The following is a 22,265-nucleotide window of genomic DNA, read 5'->3' on the forward strand; positions in this document are numbered from 1 at the left end:
TTTCCACTGCAGATATAAAAAGGGACAGTAACACTATGGAGTAAAAACATAGAAATCTAGGTTGTTTGATTGTATAGCTTTGCCACAGTTTTAAAGGCCTTGAGATTCTGAATATGATTCAACTTATTCCAGGCACTTCCGGTGACACTAAATGCACTGAACTTTTGGGTTTTGGTATCAGAACTGCTGCAGATATACTGCCCAAATTTCCAAAACAACCTAACTGTGAGGGGGAAATAAAAGTCTATCAAATGGTCCTTTTTAACCAAAAATAGAACAAATGCTCCTTTAAATAGTCTTTTACATGGTCAGACCAAAATCTTCCTTTGAAGTGCGGTCTGACTATTTAAGTTTCATCTTATTTTATCCAGGAAGCACACAATGTTGCATCCAAATGCTTTATTAAATCCAATTTAAGTAAACTCAAATGAGATTTTCATTGTTCTATAGACATGTATTATCTAAGTGTATTTCACATAGCAAGGCCAAGACCTTATCATTAAAGAAAAATGTTTGTCCATTCATGGTATCTAGTCATGATACCAATCATAAATTCATTTACGGGTGACTACTTTTTGAACACATTGAATTTTCCTGTACATCTCTGTACACTGAGTATCCCTTAGTTTTTCAAAATAACACTGGAACAATGAGCTCTTCAGTTGATAAGCTAATCAAGAAAAGATTACTTGTGGTCTGTTGATAGTTTGCATTATTCAAAACAGAAAGACACCAACAATTAAACTACTCCAACTTCTCAAATTTGAGAAGTTGTTCTTACTTATCTTACACAAAAGGAAATTGAGTATCTTTGTTTGTTTTTTAATTTGAGTGGGAAAAAAACACAATATACTATTCATCCTTGCAAGTTGGAATGTTTTGTCAGGCGAGTATTGATCGCTTTAGTTCATGTCATGCATTTGAAGTGGGAGTGCTATCTGCAGCTGTAAAATTGACAGCTGGTTCCAGCAGGTGTTTTAAGAGCAGCAGATCAGCACAGTGCGCAACTCTCACTTCACTCACAGCCAGAATCAGAAGCTTTCAAATACTTTCTACAAGTGGTAAGTGATGCTAAGGTAATTCGTTTTCATTCATATTGACATCCTATGTTTTTTTAAGTCTATATAGTCTATTACACTGTCAAGTGTGAGGCTGATTACTTCTTCAAAATGAAACCGTTTAAGTAAACACATTTTAGGAGAACCCGGTAATCCGCACGGTAAATTATCACTTTGTGTTGATTTTTTTAACTGATTTTCATGGCACAGAATCTATTTATTACTACTTGAATCGTCTTTAGTTTACCAAAACTCACCCTGCACCAATACTACTGAAGTCTCCGCAAATTAAAGCCCGCCTCTTCTGTTGCTAGCGGCTGCTGTACTGTTCATTAGCATGTAGGCTAATTCAACAGGTTTTCCCTAGTTGAACTTTTATGATTAAAATCGACTTTGTGAAGTTGTGAAACACGTTTCTCAACTTTCTGTGCCCAATATAATGTGGACGAGCTTTTGACTGGTTAAATTGAAACACCTTGATATTTTACCCAAGGTAAAGCCATAAACTGTCATATAGATTATGGATAAAACGTTTTTTTGTAGCGTTTAACAACTACATCTCCCATGAGCCTTTGCTCTCTAATGAAGCCTTCTGGGAGCTGCAGTTTTCGGATGCTAACGATTAGGATTATAGCGCTTATATGAACAAGGTATGCAAAATTCTTTATTTAGAATTAGTTAATTAAATAATAGTTGGGAAATCTTTACATTTATAAAATCAGCTCAGACAAGGGAACTCTGTGAAGACCGTTGAATATTTTACTCACAAAATATAAGTGTAGTATGTTTTATTATTCATTAGCGTACCCAGTATCAAATTAGAATCAAATGTGTTACTACTTTGTAAATATATAGTTCTGATGATATCTGTCACTCAAAAGGTAATTAATATAAAAAATGCAAGTATTAACAATAATTTGACTGTGCCGCAGTCATGTATATGCAGGTAAAGCAGGTCCAAGTTAAAAAAATTCAAAAGCAGCGTTCTAATTAGGTAACTGACGTTGCCAGTGTGATAATGCCCATTTTTATGGCCGTTGCCATGTTGGTCTGTTTTTAATCCATTAAAGTGCTCATATTTGGACAAGATGGTGGACCTGAAGGGGGATTCTGGAAACCTGGTTGGACAAAAAAAGCGTCTTTGAGGAATCTTTTTAATTATTTTCTAAATGACAATGAGCACACTGATCAGAAGGAGTGAATCAAACTGTCCAGAAGTTCACATTAAGCTGTTACAGTGCCGAGGGGTCATCAGTGGCCGTTAGCTGTAATTGTTTATCCACCTTCTCCTCCCCATCTCCTTTGTGTCACTCGATCAAACACACACTTTTGTCCCGACTGCAGACACTACCCTACTTTAACAAGGTTAGCCTACAAGAATACAATTGTAATACGGGCTGTTGTATTTTATAGTCTCATGGCGGCTTGAGAGAGCGCAGATATTTAGAATGTCATGGTCAGATCTGAATGCATCTAAATGCAGCTTCACTCTGTCTTCATGCTGTTGCCTCATCGTCGGGTCAGCACCAAACACATCTTCCAGCATGTCAGTGCACTGCGCATGGGTCGTACTGAATCAGCCGGCTTATGCTTGTCACGTGATGTTGTGGTGTGGTGGCCTTGGGTTTTCGTCTCGCGTGGCGATTGGCCGAGACTTGTCTTTCCAAAGAGCAGTCATGGCACACTTTGGTGAAGTCATGTGAGCATTTGCATGCATGAGACATTTAAAGATTCACTTTAAAAGTCAGCCACATTAAAGAGGGTAATGGCATGGGTTAACATCCATGCAAAATGGCTGTGGTGCATATGTGGACTCATTTTTGGTCATTTCATGGTGTTTTCAGTGAAATTACCTTATTATAAATGTATAACTTCAACTTTCATGTTGTGTAATCATAATATCTGTATTTTTTTTTTGTAAACTCATGAGTTTGAGCAGAACAATTGTGTGCTTTCTGCTTCCTCTACTTAAACATCTTGACCTATCAGATGCTACAGGAGGGACTTTAGAGGAAATCGTCTGCCACGTTTACATTCCCTTACGGCTTGTGGTTATGAATTGTATCAAAGTGAAGTTTTCTTTGTTTTCCACTGCTTGACATTTTTTTGACTGACAATGTCTTCATTTGTTCCTTCGTCAGAGGTACTGTCTCTGTTTTGTTCACCCTGTCTGTCAGGTCACGACTCACAAAAACTAGAAGTACAGGAATGGCCTGTCACGATGTGTAATTGGGCTGACAGCTATGTTTTTTAAGTTTGAGGGCTAAAATTAGGTCGGCCTGAGTACAGCAGTCTTTTCACTAATCTCTAGCAGCACTTAGCAGTCGGATTTACATTTAAAATCATAATCTGCGGAGTAACAAAGTTGTCAAATTTTTTACAGCAGTGTAAAAATCAAAGTAAAAATTGATTTTGATTGTTATGGAGTAGAACTGAATATAGTGTCATAAAGCAACCGCTTTCTATAATCGCTTTTTTTGATTAGTAACTTTTGAATAACACATGAGCATATTATTGAATCTCTATTTTTAGGATTATGATTAGCCTCTTTTTAAATGTTTGCAAAGTTCTCTCAAATCATTACATATGAACATCCCAAACCTATTGGTCCACATTTGTCAACTTTTGCAGATTTAATGAGTACTGAAATTATTCAGCTCCAGCATTTAATGGCATTATGATCATTTAAATTTAAGGTAGAATGTGAGAGACAAAAGATCAGCGTATAATAGTTTAGATGGTGTAGCTCACAGGATGTGGGTCTGTTTGCAGCGTGCAAAAGAAAGATTTGAGTCAGTGTAAAATTGTGAAGCTAAGCCAGCACAGCTGCATTTGTAGCCTGGCCCTTTAGAGACCTTTTCATACTGTGCGTCCGATAGTAACCCCCGCTGGCGTATCTGCAACGTGTAAAGCAGAATCTCTCTCTGCTGGGGGATGGGCATGAGTTTCATAGCATCATCTGTCAAGAGAAAATGTGTGTGCGTGCTTCCTCACAGCAACTTCCCCCACCTTCTTCATTTGGGTTTGCATGGCCTTATGTGGAAAATGGGTCTTGTGGTGTGAGCAGTGTCAGCCAATCAGGGTGCTTTGGGATGAGAAGAAGGGGGAGTTACTGGAGGAAGCTGGCAGGCCTGTCTGGGTGGGGTCTTCAGGGGGAGGGACCAGCATAGCCGGCTGCTGTTTGAAAATGAATGATATCCTGCTTTAGTTGTAGACACAGTAGTGGTTGGAGGGTACATTCGTGTTTCACGGCAAACTGAAGCCGCAACGTTTATATAAAGGAGACGGGCAAAGAGGACGATTCCATTAGAATTCAGTGGAAAAACGACTCAGCTTCCTGCAATGCAACGTGAGTACTGCAGCTCAATTTGAATTTTTAACACATGAAACTGTGAGGAAGTCCTTTCACCTCAAATTCCAGCTTTCATTTTAAGGTATCAAGTTTGGGAAAGAGCTGTCTGATAATCAACCCTGATAAAAAACACAAGCTTGTTTGTATATTTCATATAACATCATTGCATTTTACTTGGTAAAGATGAATAACGTACACAGGTTTTATGCTATACCCTAATTTGCGTGTTTGTGTTATCTGTCTACCAACACTAATCTCACTAATATATTTGAGTGGAGCTCATATTTGGCTTGAGCCATGATAACATAATACCCAGTATTAAATCTGTGGATGTAAAGAGTTATTGAATTGAATTGGCTTGGCTGCCTCTACCTTTAAACAACACGAGCAGACCTCTTGCCTTGATAAATGGGTGTAACCCCACCAGCAGATCGCTCTGAATATGCCAGTGCAGCTTTTGCTTATACCTTTTTAAAGCATCTTCTCCCTATAAAGTCATCACTGGCTAAAACATGTTTGCAAATTGGGAAAGGCAAGGCAACCATACAATGATGGTGCTGAGGATTACGCCCAGTCATAAACTGCTTTACTGTGTGCTGCACTCTGAGACAGCGTCCGGCTGTGGATTCATATCATGCAGGGGACAGATTTATAGAAATTTAGCATATATCTTAGCTGCATTTTCAGCTACAGTGATAGCTTTCAGACAGTCAAGGGTCATGGTGGATCTAAACAGACAAAAGAAGACAATGCATTAAGTTCAGAGACAAGACTGAAAGCTTCTAGGCTGTTAGACGGGGAGGGGGGGGATTATTCTAAGTGAAGTTTACAGGCATTATGTTATTCTTCTGTATTTGGGGGAGTCCCTCGCTTGGTTTGGGCAGACATCTTTAAAGATGGGGTTGTGGTAGTTTGTTAGAAGACACACTTGAATCCTCTGTTAATCAGCGATGCAGCATAAGAGGTTTATGTGTTGTTATCCTCCCAACTGTTGCTGCGTTTCCCTTTCTGAATGAAACAGCTGTTGCTATGCTCGACTTTAATCCTCTCCTGACTGCAGTATTTCTGTTCTGGATGTTCTACCCCGTGATGAGCAAAGCTTCAAGAAAAGATGCTAAACAGTTAGTCAGTTAGGCGTTTAATGTGTCAACATGAGATGAACAAATCACTGATTAATTGCCATTTTGTTATTTCAAAACATTCTCCTCCTCCAACTGAAGATGTCACCTTGGCCTCTGGAGAAGATGTGATAATCAGTGTCATGGAGCTGAGACAACTAGTCATGAAATTTATATCTTATTTAATCTTTTTATTACATTTTATAGTCAAAGCAGTTCCTTTTCAGTTGAATCTATGCAGAAAATAATCATTTGGTTTTGCTTTTGGTTGTTAATTTGAGGAGGAAACCCCCTGAGTATCCCATCGGGGATATTAGGAAACCTCTGCTCTTGAAAGAACTGAGAGTGATGATTAACCGCAGCAAGCAGCAGATTTTATATTTTGTAAGACTGTGTAACAATGACCGTGGTCATGTTGTCAACTAAGGATTGATGTCATAAGACATTTTTCAGGGACTGACAAGAAGTAGGTTGCTGCTGTTCCAGGGCCAGATAAGAGGCGTCTTTATCGAGCATTTTCTATGCAATGTTGATGTGATGGGCTCATGTGACGTGAATGCATAATCTGAGATGGACGCAGTGTTTAAAAGAAGAAAGGGTAACTAAAGAAGAGAAGTGAAACAAGCTTGATGATCCTCCTCCCCCCACCACATCTGATTTTTTTTTTTTAAAGCTATATCACCTAAAATTTCTGGGTTTATGAGAGATGAAACTTTTTCCTGCTCTCTCTGTCACTGCTCTGCTGGTCTTTTAATGTCTGACCCAGATGATTCCCCGCATGCCTGTCATGCCCTCATCCACCCACAGCTGTGTCCCTGCAGGATCTCTGACTGCATTTGTAAGTAGACTATAATGTGTTGTCCAGAGCCCCTTCAGGGTGAGCAAGTCCCCACATGACCAAGGTGGGCTTTCTCTAACAGTGGTAGCGGCACTGGGGTGGGGGTCCCAGACTGAGAATTTAAGGAATGTTAGCATTAGCACGACTTTGGATGCGTCAATGTGAAATATTCCATTTAAACTGTTTTTGTAATCACACCTGGAAGTAGTGTTTGGCAAATGTGTGTCAAACTCTTTGAGCATGCAGAAAAATATTTTTGTCCCCGCCCTCTGACCTCTCTGGAGCCTGTTTCTTTCCACTTACTCAAACCTAATTGTTCCTGACAGACAAGCCATGATAGGCTGTTGCTACAACAGGCGTACGAAGCTGCTGGTATGTGTTAAATAAACAGGGCGAAACTGCTCTGCGAGAGAGGTGGGGTCCCAGTCCAGCAACAGCAGTGGTGTGAGTGAGAGACGGGGGCATGGATGTGACAGTGACAGAGGGGTGGTGGTTAGACGTGGTTCCTGGGATGAGGTAATAGTCATGACAGAGAGTGTCCCTGCAACACTTCTGAAGCACCTCTGTACCATCTTACACTTTGATCATCTCTGATCATAGGGCAAAATCAAGCTGTTTCCGTTTATCGACATGGCCTTCCTGATATTTGTGGAGGGTGGAGGCCATGGAAACACTTTAAAAGCTGTTTTGTTGGCTGAGAACAACAATGAAAGATAGATCATTATTTGTAGACAAACAATGTTATCTCCAACTGTGACTTCAACCTTGTCAGCCACACTCCATATGCTCACACCTTTCCTATACGTATTTTATCAGCAGAACACTACGGAGGCCATTTGTTTGACATCTCGTAAAGTAAGCCATAAAAGTCCAATCATATACTTCCTTCTCTTTTGTTTCTGCCCATCACTTTTTCTTTTTTCATACTCATGCAAAACTCATCCAACGCGTTACGAACGTATTTACTTCTGAATGTCGTTTAATTGAATTTCTAATGAACTGATTTCACTCTAAAGCCTGGACACAGCAGTGTAAACACGACCCTGACTGCAGCGCGACCCTGTGCCAACAACACTGAGACGTTAGTTTTGTGATGTTAACACGCAGCTGGCTGTCACACAGAGCTGTTGGTGTTTTACTCAGTAGCAATTAGACAAAAGGAGTCTAAAAAGATCTAAATACTGTGAAAATCTTTGTCTAATGTTCCATTAAACTATTATTGTCTATTACTATTCCTGTCATTGTCTTTTACAGGTTCCTTGTTGTCTATTTTTTTAGATAAAAGAAATAAACAAGCTGTGGCGCTCCTCTCTTACAGTGACAGCGTGTGAGCCCACCTCCATGTCTGAAGCCGTGGTGACGGAGCCCTCTCAGGCAGGGGGCTTCCTGGAGTCACCCTGTGGTGCAGGAGACAGCGCCGCTTCCTTCGATGACGGCATAGTGGACACAGCAAAGTACGTCAGTCCTGCTCCAGATACTGGACGTCTTTCTCTCTTCCAGCTTCAGAATATAACTCTCTTCTGCTTGAATCACATACAGATTATTTGTGTAATGTAGCATTTGGTGACAGCTTGTGTGGTCATTTTGTGTCATTTTTAAGGAAACAAAATGAAAAAGATAGGCAAACATTGTTCTTTATCAGACGTGGCCTGTTCTTTTCTTTTTTTTTAAATATATTTTTGGTTTAGGAGTGACTAGGTTGTGCCTTTAGTGCTGTACAACTGTCTTTTATTCAGATTTGACTGTGAGTACACTGATAGGGAAATTAGAAAAGCTAAATGTGTCAGTAGCAGAGCTACAGTCCTCAGTAGTAGTTCAAATATTAAGCTTTCATTTAATGTAAGCACGGTATCACTGTGAAACTGCTGTTCTGTTTAAAAGACCTGCAGTTAAGATTGTATTATGTGCTGTCATGATGATGAGAGCCACTATTTTCCCACCATGTGACTCAGCACGGTGTCACTTTTCAGCCCCTGGGCTTCCCCACCAGGATGCAAAAGATTGCAGCCACTTTGGGAATTTACTCACTCATGAACTGACATGTTTTTCCCCTTCCTGTTCTGTAGTGAGTCTTCAGAGGAAGAGTCCCCAGGGGAGAAGGAAGAGGAGATCACCATCAGCACCAAGACTACAGAGGTCCCAGCTGAACAGAGCTCAGACACACATGGTGAGGGCTGAAGTCACCTCGTGTTCACGCTGTCCTGTCCCCTCCCTGAAGTGCAGCATTGTGAGGGTGGAGCAGCTGGATTTATATGATAATAATCAATGTATAAACATATCATTATGCTGTCTTCTAATTTGGAGGTACGTTGGAGGTAGGTCTTTCTTTTGTTGCTGATGTCAGCATTCATGGCTGAACGTTTTTTCCGGAGGAAGCAGACTCCACATTCTTTGGCAGAACAAATTCTACTTCCTCTTTCTTTCCCTTAAACTCAACTTTGACATTCTTTCCCATCTCAGTCAGTGAGGCAAAACACATATTCCATAATGCTCTTTAACATAATAAAAAGTGTGTCTGCACTGTGATTTAAATTTAATTTCTTAGCACTAAAACGTACACCAAAATCCTCTGTTTTCCTGTTTTTTTTTTAAATGACTAAATTACTCATATATTTACTCATAATTACTCAATGTTTCTGTACTTATTTTATGCTGGTACATTTTTGCCTGCCTATCATTTAGAATACTGATAACCAGCTGTACCTTTCGTCATAAATCCACAATATGACACGACTTTATGACTAAAACATCCTGCTGGCATCTGGGCCAGTAACCCATCTGTCTCTCCTGAAAATCCCTAGCTTGGCAAAAGCTTCCCCCTCTATTAATGATTAAAATCCTCTGGGTTTTATTATCGTAGCCAAAGTTATTCTCCTGACTTGCATATGATTTTGCAGTCACTACTGAATAGTGCAGAAAAAGACTTAAGAAATATGCCATTGAAATGATAGAAGACATTGTAATTCAAACCTTTTATCTAAAAAAAATCCTCGCTGCACATGTAAACTGTTTACTTGTGGTTCATTTTGGTTAATTACTGCGGCACCACAAATTTTGGTGGTTTGTGTACTGGCTGATGTTTTGTTGGATGTCTCGATAGTGACTTAATTGTATCTACTGTATCTCCAAACATAAAACAGGTTATTATCAGTAGAGAAACCTAAGCTGGCATTGTATTAAATTATTACTTAGTCTCATCATTTCTTTTAAATCTATTTTAATATTGCTGTCAGTGTAATCCAAGTTAGCCTGACAACGCGATTATGAACCTCACAATACCAGTGAAATGTGGCATCGGAGGTTTTGTTCGTCTCTCAACACAAGTTTAAAGCCTGCACAGTTTATGAAAAGGTAAACAGGTAATATTGGCTTTGGTATTTCAAAGAAAGCTTTGTGTTGAACTTCTTACTATTCCTTAATTGGACGGTGTTGTGATCCTGTGTGGCTGAGGCCGGAAATCTTGCCGAGGGCTTGAATTAGTTTCACTCGTTTTCTTTGCGGCCGAAGCTTTCCTGTAGCTTTAAATGCCAGAGGATGAATGGGGTGTTTCCCTCCAATGCCACATATACACTGAACTTAGACAAACAGCTGATTGTAGCAGTAAATGTGAGAAATATTTCTTCCCTGAGGTTGTTTTATCAGACCTTTTATCATTTCTCTAAACATCTTTTTCAGTGACCGCCCAGCGCCCAGACTCCCTGTCCCTGCCATCAGCAGAGCCACGTCTGTGGACATCACAGGGCGACGCAGAGGTGAAACTCAGGATTGGTGACTCTGGTGTGGCTGCTGAGACCCCTTTGACTGTTAACCAGATGTTCGCCTCAGCTGTGGAGCGCTTCGGTGACTATATAGCTTTGAGTTGGAAGGAGGACGAGCAGCAGAAAAGCCTCAATTACAAAGAATACTACCAGGCTTGCCGCACCGCTGCCAAGAGCTTCTTAAAGGTATATGACACATTTAGGTAATCTTAATGGCCATTTTGCCCAGTTTCCTGACATTGTCCAGACAAAATAACCCAGTAAAACAATACTATCTAAAACTGAATCAGTCATGAGAATGGTTGCAGATTACATTTAATTCTGTGTGAAATATGAAGCCCTTTTCTGACAAAGGACTTGTACATACAAGATTAAAGCAAATGCTTTGGGTTTCCAAAGAGATTTACAATTTTATAGGTTTAAACAAGTTCTCAGAGGTTAATTAGCTTGTTCGCGTTATGGCTTCCTCACAGTTATCATCAGGTAGGAGCTGCATATTTCTAAGATTTGTAAATACTCTGACTCCTCAGACCCTGTCCCAACAATCAGCAACACTGGTTCCTGTGAGCATTTTAGTCTAAAGATTAGAATAACTGACATCCGCAAAGCAAGAGAAGACTATAAGAAGCTGGCAAAGCGTCTTCAGGTAGTTGGAAATGACCGTTAACAACAATTGTAGATGTCATGTTGAAGTCTAGAAAAGAAAGATCTTTCTTGGAAGGCCAATCAAAACCCATGTTTGATTACAAAATACATTCGGGAAGGTTTTTGGGGACTCTAGTTGTACTTTACTAACTAGAAATGTTATTATATCTGAATTACTACGATTTCTAGACCTTTTTATGGAAAAATAACCAGTGCGCTCATTCAGACATTAGGCTCACTTATAGGGAAAGGAAGTCCAGCAGTGAAAATGACTCGGGTGTATTTTTCCAGATGTTGGAAAGCAGAACTGGAACAATTCAACATAAGCAGGTTCCCACATGGAAAAAAAATGACACAATAGCTTGCTCGTTATGGGTATTCCAGGCAGTAGCTCGAGTTAAAAGAGAAGGTGTAAAGATCTGAAACTCTTTGATTGTTTGTTCGTCCACTCCGCATAAACGACAGATTTTCTCCAGTGTAAAGATTTCTTTTGTCACCGTTTGTAGGCTTGATTTAAGTCTGTTGAGACAACACGCAGCTCAGCTCAAAAAGAGCTGAAAGCCTGACAGTGATGCTGCTCAGGACAGACCTCAGCTGCTTGTACAGCAAACAGCATGGTATGGTTTGTTGTAAAACTCATCACAGTTAGTCAGCACGGAGACACACGTTTGACTTCTTTTGTTAAACTGAACTAGACTTCAGTCTGCAGAGGAGTTGTGTATTATTCACCAGTTCTTAAAGGCTTAAAAAGGTAATTAAAGGCTCACCGCAGTTTTAAATCAGTTCGGTTTGCAATACGACGGTGCTTCGTACGCTTCTGTACTAACAGCCCAGATCTTCTTTTAGATCGGCACTCACACAAAACTTAAGTTATCAGTCCTTAACTGATAAGTGCCACAAGGAAAAGTGTTTCCTTATCATACTTTGTCCAGCAGGTTCTACTGGGAGTCTTTTTTGTTATTCTTGAGATATTTATTTATTTATTTTTTTTAAAGGTGCAGTTTTTTTCTTCATGCCTAAACATTTTTGCTGGTGTTCCTGCAGCTTGGGTTGCAACGCTACCACGGTGTCGGGATACTGGGCTTCAACTCAGCCGAGTGGTTTATTTCCGACATAGGAGCCATTTTGGCAGGGTGAGTTTGATTTTCAAAAGTATGCGACTGTCAACAACGAGCTCAGTGTTCTCTGTTTCAGGGGTGTTTATCACCGTGTGTGTGAGAGAGAGAATGTGTGTCAGTGTGTACATCTGCATTTCTTTCATACCTGAGTGATGCACTCGAAGACTTGAAATATGAGTCTGCCGGAGCACATCCTTGGGTGTCATCCAGTTTGGCACGTAGCTTCTTGGAATGAAGACACCTTCATTGATTGATTGACTGAGAGCATTTACTCGAGTACTGTTTTCAGCACACTGTGAACTAATTCAGACTTCCGAACCCATCGTCAGCTGGAAGCAGTTCTTTCAAAGACTGATTTCCCCTCTAAATCTATTCTGATGAGTTTGGGCCCCAGAAAGGTTTGCAATAATGAGTTCCTCTTCAATTAATCTTCTCAGTCTCTTACATTTTTTGTGACTAAAGGACTCTGAACTGTAGGTGTGTGAACTCTGAATCAGATTACTTTACTGTACATACTGCAGTAAAAACAGCTCAACCAGCAAATGCTGTTCACATACTGATTTATGAGAAATCACTAACGTTGACATACATTATATTGAGTCGTGTTGTGCTGGTATGTTGGTATATTATAGCATTCCAATAGATGATGAACTGAGCACGGATTACGTAAGAGAACTCCCTGTTCTTTTTTTGATCACGTATACAGGCACCAAACTGTTATTCAACGAGCCAAAGAAGCAAGAAAAAGCATCTGAGAAACCAAAACCCTTGAGCTAAATGAAGCCTTAACACATTGATTGGTCGCGGCCACGGCTGCAGCGGCTGAGCTGCTTACATCACCGCACATCTGTTGCATGACTGTGGGATTTTTTCACAGCGTGTCTAATTTTAAGATCATAATCTAATTTTAAATAAGTCTGGTCACACCGAAGCTCAGAGCACCGTGGTTCTCCTGTGTGCAAAGGTACAATGCTGGTCCCTTGGAGCTTCAGCACCCATACTGGTGCTTATGTGGATTAGCCCGACTCCCACGCCTTCTGTCTGCTCACTGCTGACGCATCACAAAAGGAATGTGAACCTGTCAAACCAGTCGCAGTGAACCACATCGCAAATCGTGTGGGAGGGTCACACACCAAAAAAAAAACCCAGAAAGACGCAGCTCAGTCACCTCTGCAGGAGAGGGGGAGCCAAGGTACTCCAGCGAAACGCTGCTAGTTGATGAGGTGGTTCCTGCTGTCCAATTCAAACTGAAGGTGAACCGGAAAAACCTGAACCACAACTCTTCAGTGATGTTGAATTTATGCGAGTGATTTGATGTTTTATCAGCTCATCATGAATGTGTGCCATTATAGCAGGGTATCATCTTAAAAGGTGTTATAGTTTTATAACAAGTTCAAATGTCATTATGTTTATGGGATTTATTTTTTTCTGTTTTATGATTAGTCGATGATTTCGTTCCAGTTTGTTGTTGAACACAGCTGGGAGCTTAGGACAAGAACAAATGATAAAGAAGTCGAATATATATTTGATCTGTCAGGACATATCGTCCCTGCTGATTCTCTAAAAGTGTATTTCTTTGGTTCCTGTTAAAATTAATTTGTTTCAGTTAGTCTTTTGTTATACATTTCTTTAAAAACTCCTGTGATTGGCTGACACAAAAAGCAAGCAAATTACTTAATAAAACAAAGTTTTTCACATTTCTTCTGCTCATAACGTCCGAAGCTGGTACACGCCCTGAAACAAGAGTGTTTGGGGCTTATTGAATCTTCTGAATTAGATTTCTGTCAGAGTAACACGACTGGAGAATTTCATCTGAGTCACCGTATCAGTGAAAACTGAGCAAAGTCTGCTAACTTTGACCCTCCCTCATCTCTTTCAGTGGGTTTGCGGTGGGCATCTACACCACCAACTCTCCTGAAGCCTGCCAGTACGTAGCAGAAAACAGCAAAGCTGATATCATTGTGGTGGAGAACCATAGACAGATGCAGAAAATCCTTCAGGTGAGACGAGGACGACCCGTCACCTTTTTAAAATGATAAATAATGGCTGGAAACAAAGTATATATGAATATGAACAACATTACAACAAACTTAGAATAATGGAACATATTTTATACATGGTAACGAGTAGATTTATTTCCCTTTTCTTGTAAAAGTAAAAATGTGCTCGTTTCTTGTGAACATTTATACGAAAACATCAGGAATTTATATTTTTCTTTAGATTTAGAGGTGTTATATTAAGTTATTTAAGTGTTACTTTATTTTCTTTAAGGTAAAAAACACTTAGTGCTTGCTTAGAATTAGCGTAATGTGTGGATTTTGTATTAAAAAAAAGGGTCAAATTTAAAAAACACCTTTTAGAAACACAACATTATTTCTTCTTTTGTTCCCAGATTGAAGACAAACTGCCTAACCTGAAAGCCATTATCCAGTACAAAGACGCACTGAAAGAGAAGAGACCAAATCTGTACACCGTAAGTACACACACTTTATACAAGAAGCATGAAAAGCTTTATTAAGTGCAAGAAACCTCATCAACTGAGTGGTTTTCTTCTTGCTACAGTGGGCAGAGTTCATGGAGCTCGGCCGAGATGAGCCCGACGCGCCTCTTGATGCAATCATCTCCAGCCAGAAGCCCAATCAATGCTGCACGCTCATCTACACCTCAGGGACAACAGGGCAGCCCAAGGGAGTCATGCTGAGCCATGACAATGTAAGTTATGAGATCCACGTGTCTCTGAACCCTCAGGGTTTGGTGCCGGACACCAGAAAGTGGTTTGTAACGGGAGGACAGTGCAGAGGCAGCAGAAAGATGTGCACAGCGTTACTTCGCCGTTGGGAAGGTCGCAACGTATGAACCAGAAGTACATCTTAAAGGATTGGAATGGTTTTTTAGTGTCAGTGGTCAAAGCTCTACTTCAGGACATTTAACATGCCGTAATCCTGTTAAATATTTGATTTGAGCACTGCTCTTAACTGCAAAATGTATTTTTGGGATTTTTCTCCGTTTTATACTTTTACTCTATGACATTCCAGAGATAAATGTTGTATTTTACATGCTGTAAACATGATAAAATGCCTTTTGAAAGATCTGCCATGTGACTCGTGTTGTCAGGAGCAGTCAAATGTCTCGATTCGTTCGCAGTTTCTCCTTCAAAGGGTTAACTTTTTAACATACGACGAGACAAATGCAAACAAACTGAGAAAGTAAAAGAAGTGTGAGAATAAGTATGTTTGCATTTTTACAGTTTCCACCACTCCTTGTTATCTTGGTGCTCAACAGTCTGAGCCAGTTAATCTATTCAGTGGACTTTATTCTCACTAAAGTTCATCTATAAAGATATGAAATGCTGTTTACATAAGCCCTGCGTAACCTCCTGTGCACAAAACAAAACACAAAGTGAATACTGCGTTCCCATCTCTCTCTGCACAGATAACATGGACTGCCCTCTCCACCGGCAAACATGTGCATCTCACAGACGCCACCCAGGCTCAGGAGGTGGTGGTCAGCTACCTGCCGCTGAGCCACATCGCAGCTCAGATGGTCGACATCTGGGTCATCATGAGGGTCGGCGGGGCCACCTACTTTGCTCAGCCAGATGCCCTGAAGGTGAGACGCATCAGCGGTATTTTTATTCTTTCAAGAGATAAATGCCCAGCGGCCTGTACTTGTTTCCACTTAATCAGACAAAGAATTTGTGGCTGAGCTGTTGGAGGAAGTTTTTTGTTCAATATTTACTGCAGAGGATAAGATAAGTATCCAGTTTTACTTTGCTCAACATCACTTTCGCAAATGGAGTTTCAGCTCGATATGAAATTAAATAAACAGCAAAAACGCTGATAACAATGACCTTTAACCATTACTGCAAATACAAGTTTTAAAAATGAGGACACAAATATCCCATTTTATTTAAAATACTAAGCAAGTTTAAGTTCTAAGTTATAAAGATGGTGATCCGTGGTTGAGGGCTATAAAAGAGAAAGTCTAGTGGATTGTACTGAATCAGCCTGTCACCAAAAAGATCTCAGACCCTTAAACCCTTCATGAGTCCACGATATGTCACTTTATCTGTGATGTTAAAGTATGTTTGGTATGCTGAGCTGTTTTCTCTTATTGCATTAACTCAACACAAAGACACGTTCATTAATGCAGTTGAAGTGAATAATGTGGTTAAAAGCAGTGGATTTACAGAATTCTTCCAGAAACAGTTAAAGGGACATCCAGAGGGCGACATGTGACTGTTACACAAGCAGAAAAGGCGTCTTTGTCTCTTGTTTTTACACAGTCAAGCGGACACTGTGGTAGAAGAAGTTGGAAAATCTAATTCATGTGAGAGTTTGTGTACAAAAATAAACAGCATTTTAATGTGTTTCATCAGGGTTCGCTGGTAAGCACCTTGAAGGAAGTGCGTCCCACAGCCTTCATGGGCGTCCCACGAGTCTGGGAGAAGATGCAGGAGAAGATGAAATCAGTCGGAGCAAAGTCTTCGACTGTGCGCAGGAAAGTGGCTGCTTGGGCCAAAGATGTGGGTCTGCAGACTAATCTGACCAAGATGAACCAGTAAGTGCATGTTGTGCGATTACGGCTACATTTAGTCAGGGTTGTTAGAATGCATTGTGTTATTTGTGGGTATGTAGACATACACCCAAATTTGACTTGAACAAACTATACTTTGGGTCTCGTTCTTGGAGCCGTGTTCCACATGTCGCCTCACACGAACACGTCGTCTCTCTCCAGAAACGCAGCAGCTGACCAAGCTTCATTCAGCTATCGCATAGCCAAAAAGCTTGTGTTCAAAAAGGTGCGCAAGGCCCTGGGCCTGGACCGCTGCAACAAGTGTTACACAGGCGCCGCCCCCATCACCAAAGACACCCTGGAGTTCTTCCTCAGCCTCGATATTCCTCTGTATGAACTGTACGGCATGAGTGAAAGCACCGGTCCTCACACCATCTCCCGTCCTGAGGCCTTCAAGCTCACCAGGTGCCTTTTTCTGTTTGTTAAGATACAGAATTTTCCTGCGTTCTCCATCTCAAAAACAATTACAAAATACATGCCTGGTGCCAACTTATATAAATGTTTTTGTCTCGTAGTTGTGGTAAAGAGATCCCCGGGTGCAAAACAAAGCTGCACAACCCCGACGAGGAGGGCATCGGCGAGATCTGCTTCTGGGGTCGCCACGTCTTCATGGGTTACCTCAACATGCCCGACAAGACAGAGGAAGCTCTGGATGCAGAGGGTTGGCTGCACTCAGGTGACCTGGGCAAACACGACAAGAATGGGTTCCTCTTCATCACTGGACGGATTAAAGGTATTCACTCGTTCAGGGGAATTTGTTCCTGAACTGCCTTGGAGCACCGGTTTGCTTTTCACTTGGATATATCTTGTTTGGAAAATGTTAAAACTCTTCTGCTGTTTAATCCGTTTATCCACAGAGCTCATCATCACTGCAGGAGGTGAGAACATCCCCCCGGTCCCCATTGAGGATGCTGTGAAAGAGGCCCTGCCGCTAGTTAGCAACGCCATGCTGATCGGAGACAAGAGGAAGTTTCTAACCATGCTGCTCTCCATTAAGGTAAAAAACGGAAACCCTAGAACAGATATGGTTGTCTCACTGTAGCGATCGGGAGGACTCCGCTTGTGTAGTTAAACTTTAATCTGGGAGATAACACAGAATGGAACTCATAGTTGCAGAGTGAGGGATATCTGATGCAGACTGCAGATGTGACACTGTATCTGAGGCAAGCATTTCAAAACACTCTCAGAGTTGTAAACTTTGAGGCTGCGTCATTTCTATCTGATCTCAGAAAGAGTCAGTGTGTCAGTCATGAGGGACATCAAAAAGAATAGCAGTGAAACGCACCGACCTGTAATTTGTTATGTCAAACACTGCCACCTGGTGGGCATTTAGGAGGACCACGTTTAAAAGCCAAAATTTGTAACAGATTTCTAATGTTCAACAAAAATAAACAAACAGATCTTCCTCATTTTTCTCCCTGCAGTGCCAAGTGAACCCAGAGACGGGCGACCCCGAGGACGAGCTGACACCGGAGGGCGTGGAGCTCTGCAGGAAGCTGGGCAGCAACGCCACGCGGGTTTCTGAGATCGCAGGAGGTCGAGACCGCAAAGTACACGCCGCCATTCAGGAGGGAATCAACCAAATCAACGAGAAGGCAACTTCCAACGCCCAGCGCATTCAGAAGTGGATCGTTCTGGATCGGGACTTCTCCGTTGGTGGAGGAGAGCTGGGTGAGTACAAATGTGCTCTTTTAATTCTGCGCTTTTCACTTCTTTGTGTAGCGTCGACAAAACAAAAATAGTGATTAGGGCACCATCTTAGTCTGAGGTGGCCAGTTTGTCTTTTTACTTTCTGCTTTGTAATATAAAGCATTAAGACCTCTCGTCACTTGGTTCTTATCTCAGCACTAAGCCGCTCATACTGAATGTTTCCTTAATTTTAATGGATTTTATAGGTGTAGAAAGGAAGTATTTCAATTTCAATAAATGTAATTTATTTTATGGTTTCCTCATGTTGCTGCTGTAGTTACCTTAAAGGCTGCTTGAGATGTGCTGAAAGGCACCCGCTGTGTCGTTTATTGTCTGACCATTTGCAGTTTAGGTCAGCTGAACTAGAGCTGACTGGTGTTTAAAAAGGGTCTATTAGTCCCAAGATGGACCTTATTTCATGTTCAAACAAACTGAGCTTTGGCCAAACTGTGGCTAAACGACATGAGATAGAAGTTATTTCTATGTCCTTCACCACAGAGTTGATACCCACTCATACATGCTGCAGTTTCACTTGCATGGTTAATAAATGCCACTAACTGCTGAGGAAAGTATTTAAAAACACTGGAACACATGCTGCAGATGACTTTTCACTTTCACAAATATACGGTTTTAATTTAATACAAATGTGTAAAACATGACATTTTGCCCTCCTAGTTCTTAATAACTCTGCACGACCCATTTTACTTATAAACCACACTGTATGCTCTCAACAAACTGTCTCCTAGAGCTAATTTGCTTGTCTTGGAGGAGTCAGAGTATGTCTTGGTTTGAGGCTCTTTATGGCAGTTTTGAATCATTTTATGTCTCTTTTAGTCAGTGTTAAGTGTTTTATAGCAGTTTGAAGCCACTTTATAAGTCTCCTTGATGTAGTTTGAGTAGCTTTGTAGTCATTCTGAGCCTCAATTCAAACAAAGTGTGTCAGCGGCAGGTCATTATTGTTGCATGCTAATTTCTCCAGGAAAAACCTTACTGCGTTTAGGAAGCACTTGTTAAAGCCTTTAGGCGCTGGGTGAGTTTCACAGTCCTTTGTCGTCCCACAGGTCCAACCATGAAGCTGAAGCGGCCGGTGGTGCTGAAGATGTACAAGGAGCAGATTGACAACTTTTACAAGGAGGTGACAACTCCAACGACCCTTGACAACCCGCTGCCTCCCAAATAGACGATTCTGCACCTGCAAGGAAATCCAGAAACAAGCGGTTCCCTGAAGTCATCCTACTCCTGTATAAATGTTTTTTTGCCTTACATTGTGCTCATTGGTTTACATTTGTGATTGTTGTACAGATGAGAACTGAGAGCAAGCATTTGTAAAATAGCTTTATAATTTTGAACATGTTTTAAAGTTGAATTCAGCTATTTATTTGTGTCCGAGAGGAACAATAAGATGAAGTATCAGCAACAAGCTATATGTAAGAAAACTTGAGCTAAAGCGACCGAATCCAAAACAGAAAACACACAGTGAGAGGAGATTCTTAAGAAATAATTAACATTTTTATTTATTTTTGGTTTGCCAAAGTTTGTTTTACCAAAAAGAATCAAATGAAAAAACATTCCTAGAAACAGTCCAGATGAACAGTTTCCTGGCGTTTACATGCATTTGGTGTTTCTCATGTCTTTGTCTTTGCTTTGCTTTATTCCTTTATTTTGTACGTGTCGAGGGGTTTTACCCTGATCTTAAAGGTATCTCAAAATCCGAAACATGAAGCCATATGTGTTGCTTTGGGTCACGCTCTTTAACGCTGTAATTTTGTGGATTTTGTAAATATGATTTTTTTTTCACTTCCTCATCTAGCTTTATTTTTCATTTTCAGCCATTCTGTGGACAGTCACGAAAAATGTCACGTCGGTTTTTGCACTCCCGCATGTACACAGTGAAATGTACATAAGTTCAGTTCCATGTGAGTTTATATCAACTGCACACACCTCGTTCTTATCAGCCTGTTCCCCACATTTATGCAGAATATTTGAAGTGTTTGACGTTTTGTTTCAAGGAAAACTCATAACAGAGGTTATTGCACTCCAAACAGCATTGTACATGCAGTTATTGTATATAAGCGTATTAAAGGTGGGCGCAGCCTTCAATTTAAGGTTAGCTTGGTGGTTATGATTGACTTGAAGTAGCCGAAGTGAATGCTGAATAAGAACACCTTATTTACACAGTTAAATAAAGGAAATGACGGTAATTCAGTGGGTCTGAGTGAGTGAGTTTCTTCAAGTTCAGTCGGGCTGGTGGAACCCATTTAATGAACTTATAATGGAAAAAAAAAAAAGGGGAGGTTTGGTATCTTAAGATAAGCTGTGATTTCTTCGTGGTTACTTTTATTGTCAGAACTGTTGTGTTGACATGTTTGCCTCGAACACATTGAGAGCTCACAAGACCCCAGACCGAAACTGGATTAACCTGAACCTGAAGAGCTGTTGACTATATCAGGGTTGAAAGGTGGAGCTAAGCTGCGGGGCACAAAGTGAAGCGGCGCCCGTTTGTGCTGACAGAAATGTGAATGAGTGTGTGATCAGTTCTGGAATAAAAGGTTATTACAACCCTGTGTGGACATCTTCTTGTGAGCTGTCAAGATGCCTGAAGTAGAGATGTTCAGCTAATGATAGAAAATGACCAAAATAGAAGCCAACAAGTGGAGATTTAAATATTCAAGGAGGAATTCATTCTAGTGAGTGCATGCGTGCGACTGGCCGATCTTCATCATCCAAGACTGGATGACTTCAACCTCAGCTCACAGCTCACCTGAAGATTGTTGGGGGCTCTTAAGAGGATGTGAAGAATCTGTCCAAACCAATTCTTTGGCAACTCGAAGCTTGGAAAAAAAGATGGTTATCTCAAGTTTTAGGTTATGTATTTATCCAACTAATTAATAAACTTAAAAAAGGGTGCTGTATGAGCCTCATTATTAGCCGCTATTTAATAAATCATACTTCTTTAACTGTTGATCAGGTGTACAGACAACTATACACGAAGTCCCTGATAATGAGGTAGCATAGTCACGTTCCTCATTATCAGCCGGGAGAAGAGCAATAGTGCAGTACAGTCTAGAAATAGGTCAACTTGATCGTTCAAACTCCAGATATCCTGTTTCATCAAACAATTTCAGTCTCTACAATAAATCTTGTTAACATCTGTGATTGGGCTGCTTTGTCAAGCATCTGTAGAGGAACCTCGTTGGAGGCAGCTGTTCGTCTGCTGCAGCTGCATAATTACAGTGTGGGGGTGTTCTAGGTAATATTAAAAAACTCTGTTATCTGATACGTGCCACTTTGGCCGTACATTTCGATGTTAGGGTGATCTCTTGTGGTTTTCAGATTACAAAGAAAGCCACAATAATAACGTATTCTCATGTTTCTCCGAAACACATCAAAGTGCATCGGGTTCAGGAGGAAATTCGGGATTACTTTCACTCACTTTGTAATTGAACAGCTTCTATTAAATCAAATTAAATCAATGTGAAACGATTTACTTAAAGTACTTTAACACAAGAAACAGAAATAAAACCAGTTAATATTCACATTAGAGAGGCTGGAGACAATGACAATTTGCATCATCTCTAACACAGTTAATCATTCTAATCAGTTTGTTCAATAATTGTTTCAACCATCACAATTAAAAGTATAACACAGAAGGCCTGTCATTAATATTCCCGTCATTAAGGTCCAAAAGTTCAGTTTTGGTTCATTAGAAAAACTCATTTCTGTTGTTTTGACACTGACAAATTAATGGGCTCAAATGTGAAACAAGCACGAGGCTGAAATCAGGGCAGTGAATCAGGGCTGCTCCATTACACACTAAGTCGTAAAACACTATTCCAACTCTTTGACTCTTTATCCTTCACATTTCATGCGTTTTAATTGTGAATTAGTCCAATTTTAATTTCTCACCAATCGATTCACATTGCTTTTAGGAACGTTTGGTAAAACTTGTATTGTAAATAAAAATAGATCTGCAAATCTCAATATTTTATACACAACAGAGCAATTTTACTAGTTTATACAAATATATTCATGTGAAAAACGTTGGGACAGAGCAACAGACGACTGGAAAACAGCTGGAGGAACATGTTGCAACTGGTTAGGTTCACTGGCAGCA

General features: G+C 40.5%; 1 protein-coding gene across 3 annotated transcripts; it reads left to right on the forward strand.

Moving 5' to 3' along the window:
- Positions 1 to 991: 991 nt before the first annotated feature.
- acsbg2 (acyl-CoA synthetase bubblegum family member 2) lies at positions 992 to 20,710 on the forward strand. Of its 3 annotated transcripts, none has more exons than XM_072389159.1 (15): positions 992 to 1,076; positions 7,685 to 7,820; positions 8,433 to 8,540; positions 10,046 to 10,310; positions 11,814 to 11,902; positions 13,767 to 13,887; positions 14,280 to 14,360; positions 14,450 to 14,599; positions 15,320 to 15,496; positions 16,266 to 16,447; positions 16,625 to 16,867; positions 16,978 to 17,195; positions 17,320 to 17,459; positions 17,887 to 18,133; positions 19,213 to 20,710. In XM_072389159.1, exons 2-15 carry the CDS (start codon positions 7,708 to 7,710, stop codon positions 19,329 to 19,331), a joined length of 2,253 nt encoding a protein of 750 aa, XP_072245260.1. In that variant the 5' UTR covers positions 992 to 1,076; positions 7,685 to 7,707; the 3' UTR covers positions 19,332 to 20,710. The 3 variants fall into 3 exon arrangements, with proteins under 3 accessions (XP_072245260.1, XP_072245259.1, XP_072245258.1); XM_072389158.1 differs by lacking the exon at positions 992 to 1,076 and adding an exon at positions 4,217 to 4,407 and having other exon boundaries at positions 8,433 to 8,533; positions 10,042 to 10,310; XM_072389157.1 differs by lacking the exon at positions 992 to 1,076 and adding an exon at positions 4,218 to 4,407.
- Positions 20,711 to 22,265: the final 1,555 nt, after the last annotated feature.

Source organism: Leuresthes tenuis, unplaced genomic scaffold (assembly GCF_036924035.1).
Source record: "Leuresthes tenuis unplaced genomic scaffold, fLeuTen1.0.hap1 SCAF_7, whole genome shotgun sequence".
NCBI classification, from domain to species: domain Eukaryota; kingdom Metazoa; phylum Chordata; class Actinopteri; order Atheriniformes; family Atherinopsidae; genus Leuresthes; species Leuresthes tenuis.

Bases quoted from the DNA above. Each gene is read 5' to 3' on its own strand.
- acsbg2 (XM_072389157.1), top strand. The intron at 10,311-11,813 runs GTATATGACACA...GTGTTCCTGCAG, and splicing joins CTGCCAAGAGCTTCTTAAAG to CTTGGGTTGCAACGCTACCA. The intron at 17,196-17,319 runs GTATTCACTCGT...GTTTATCCACAG, and splicing joins CATCACTGGACGGATTAAAG to AGCTCATCATCACTGCAGGA.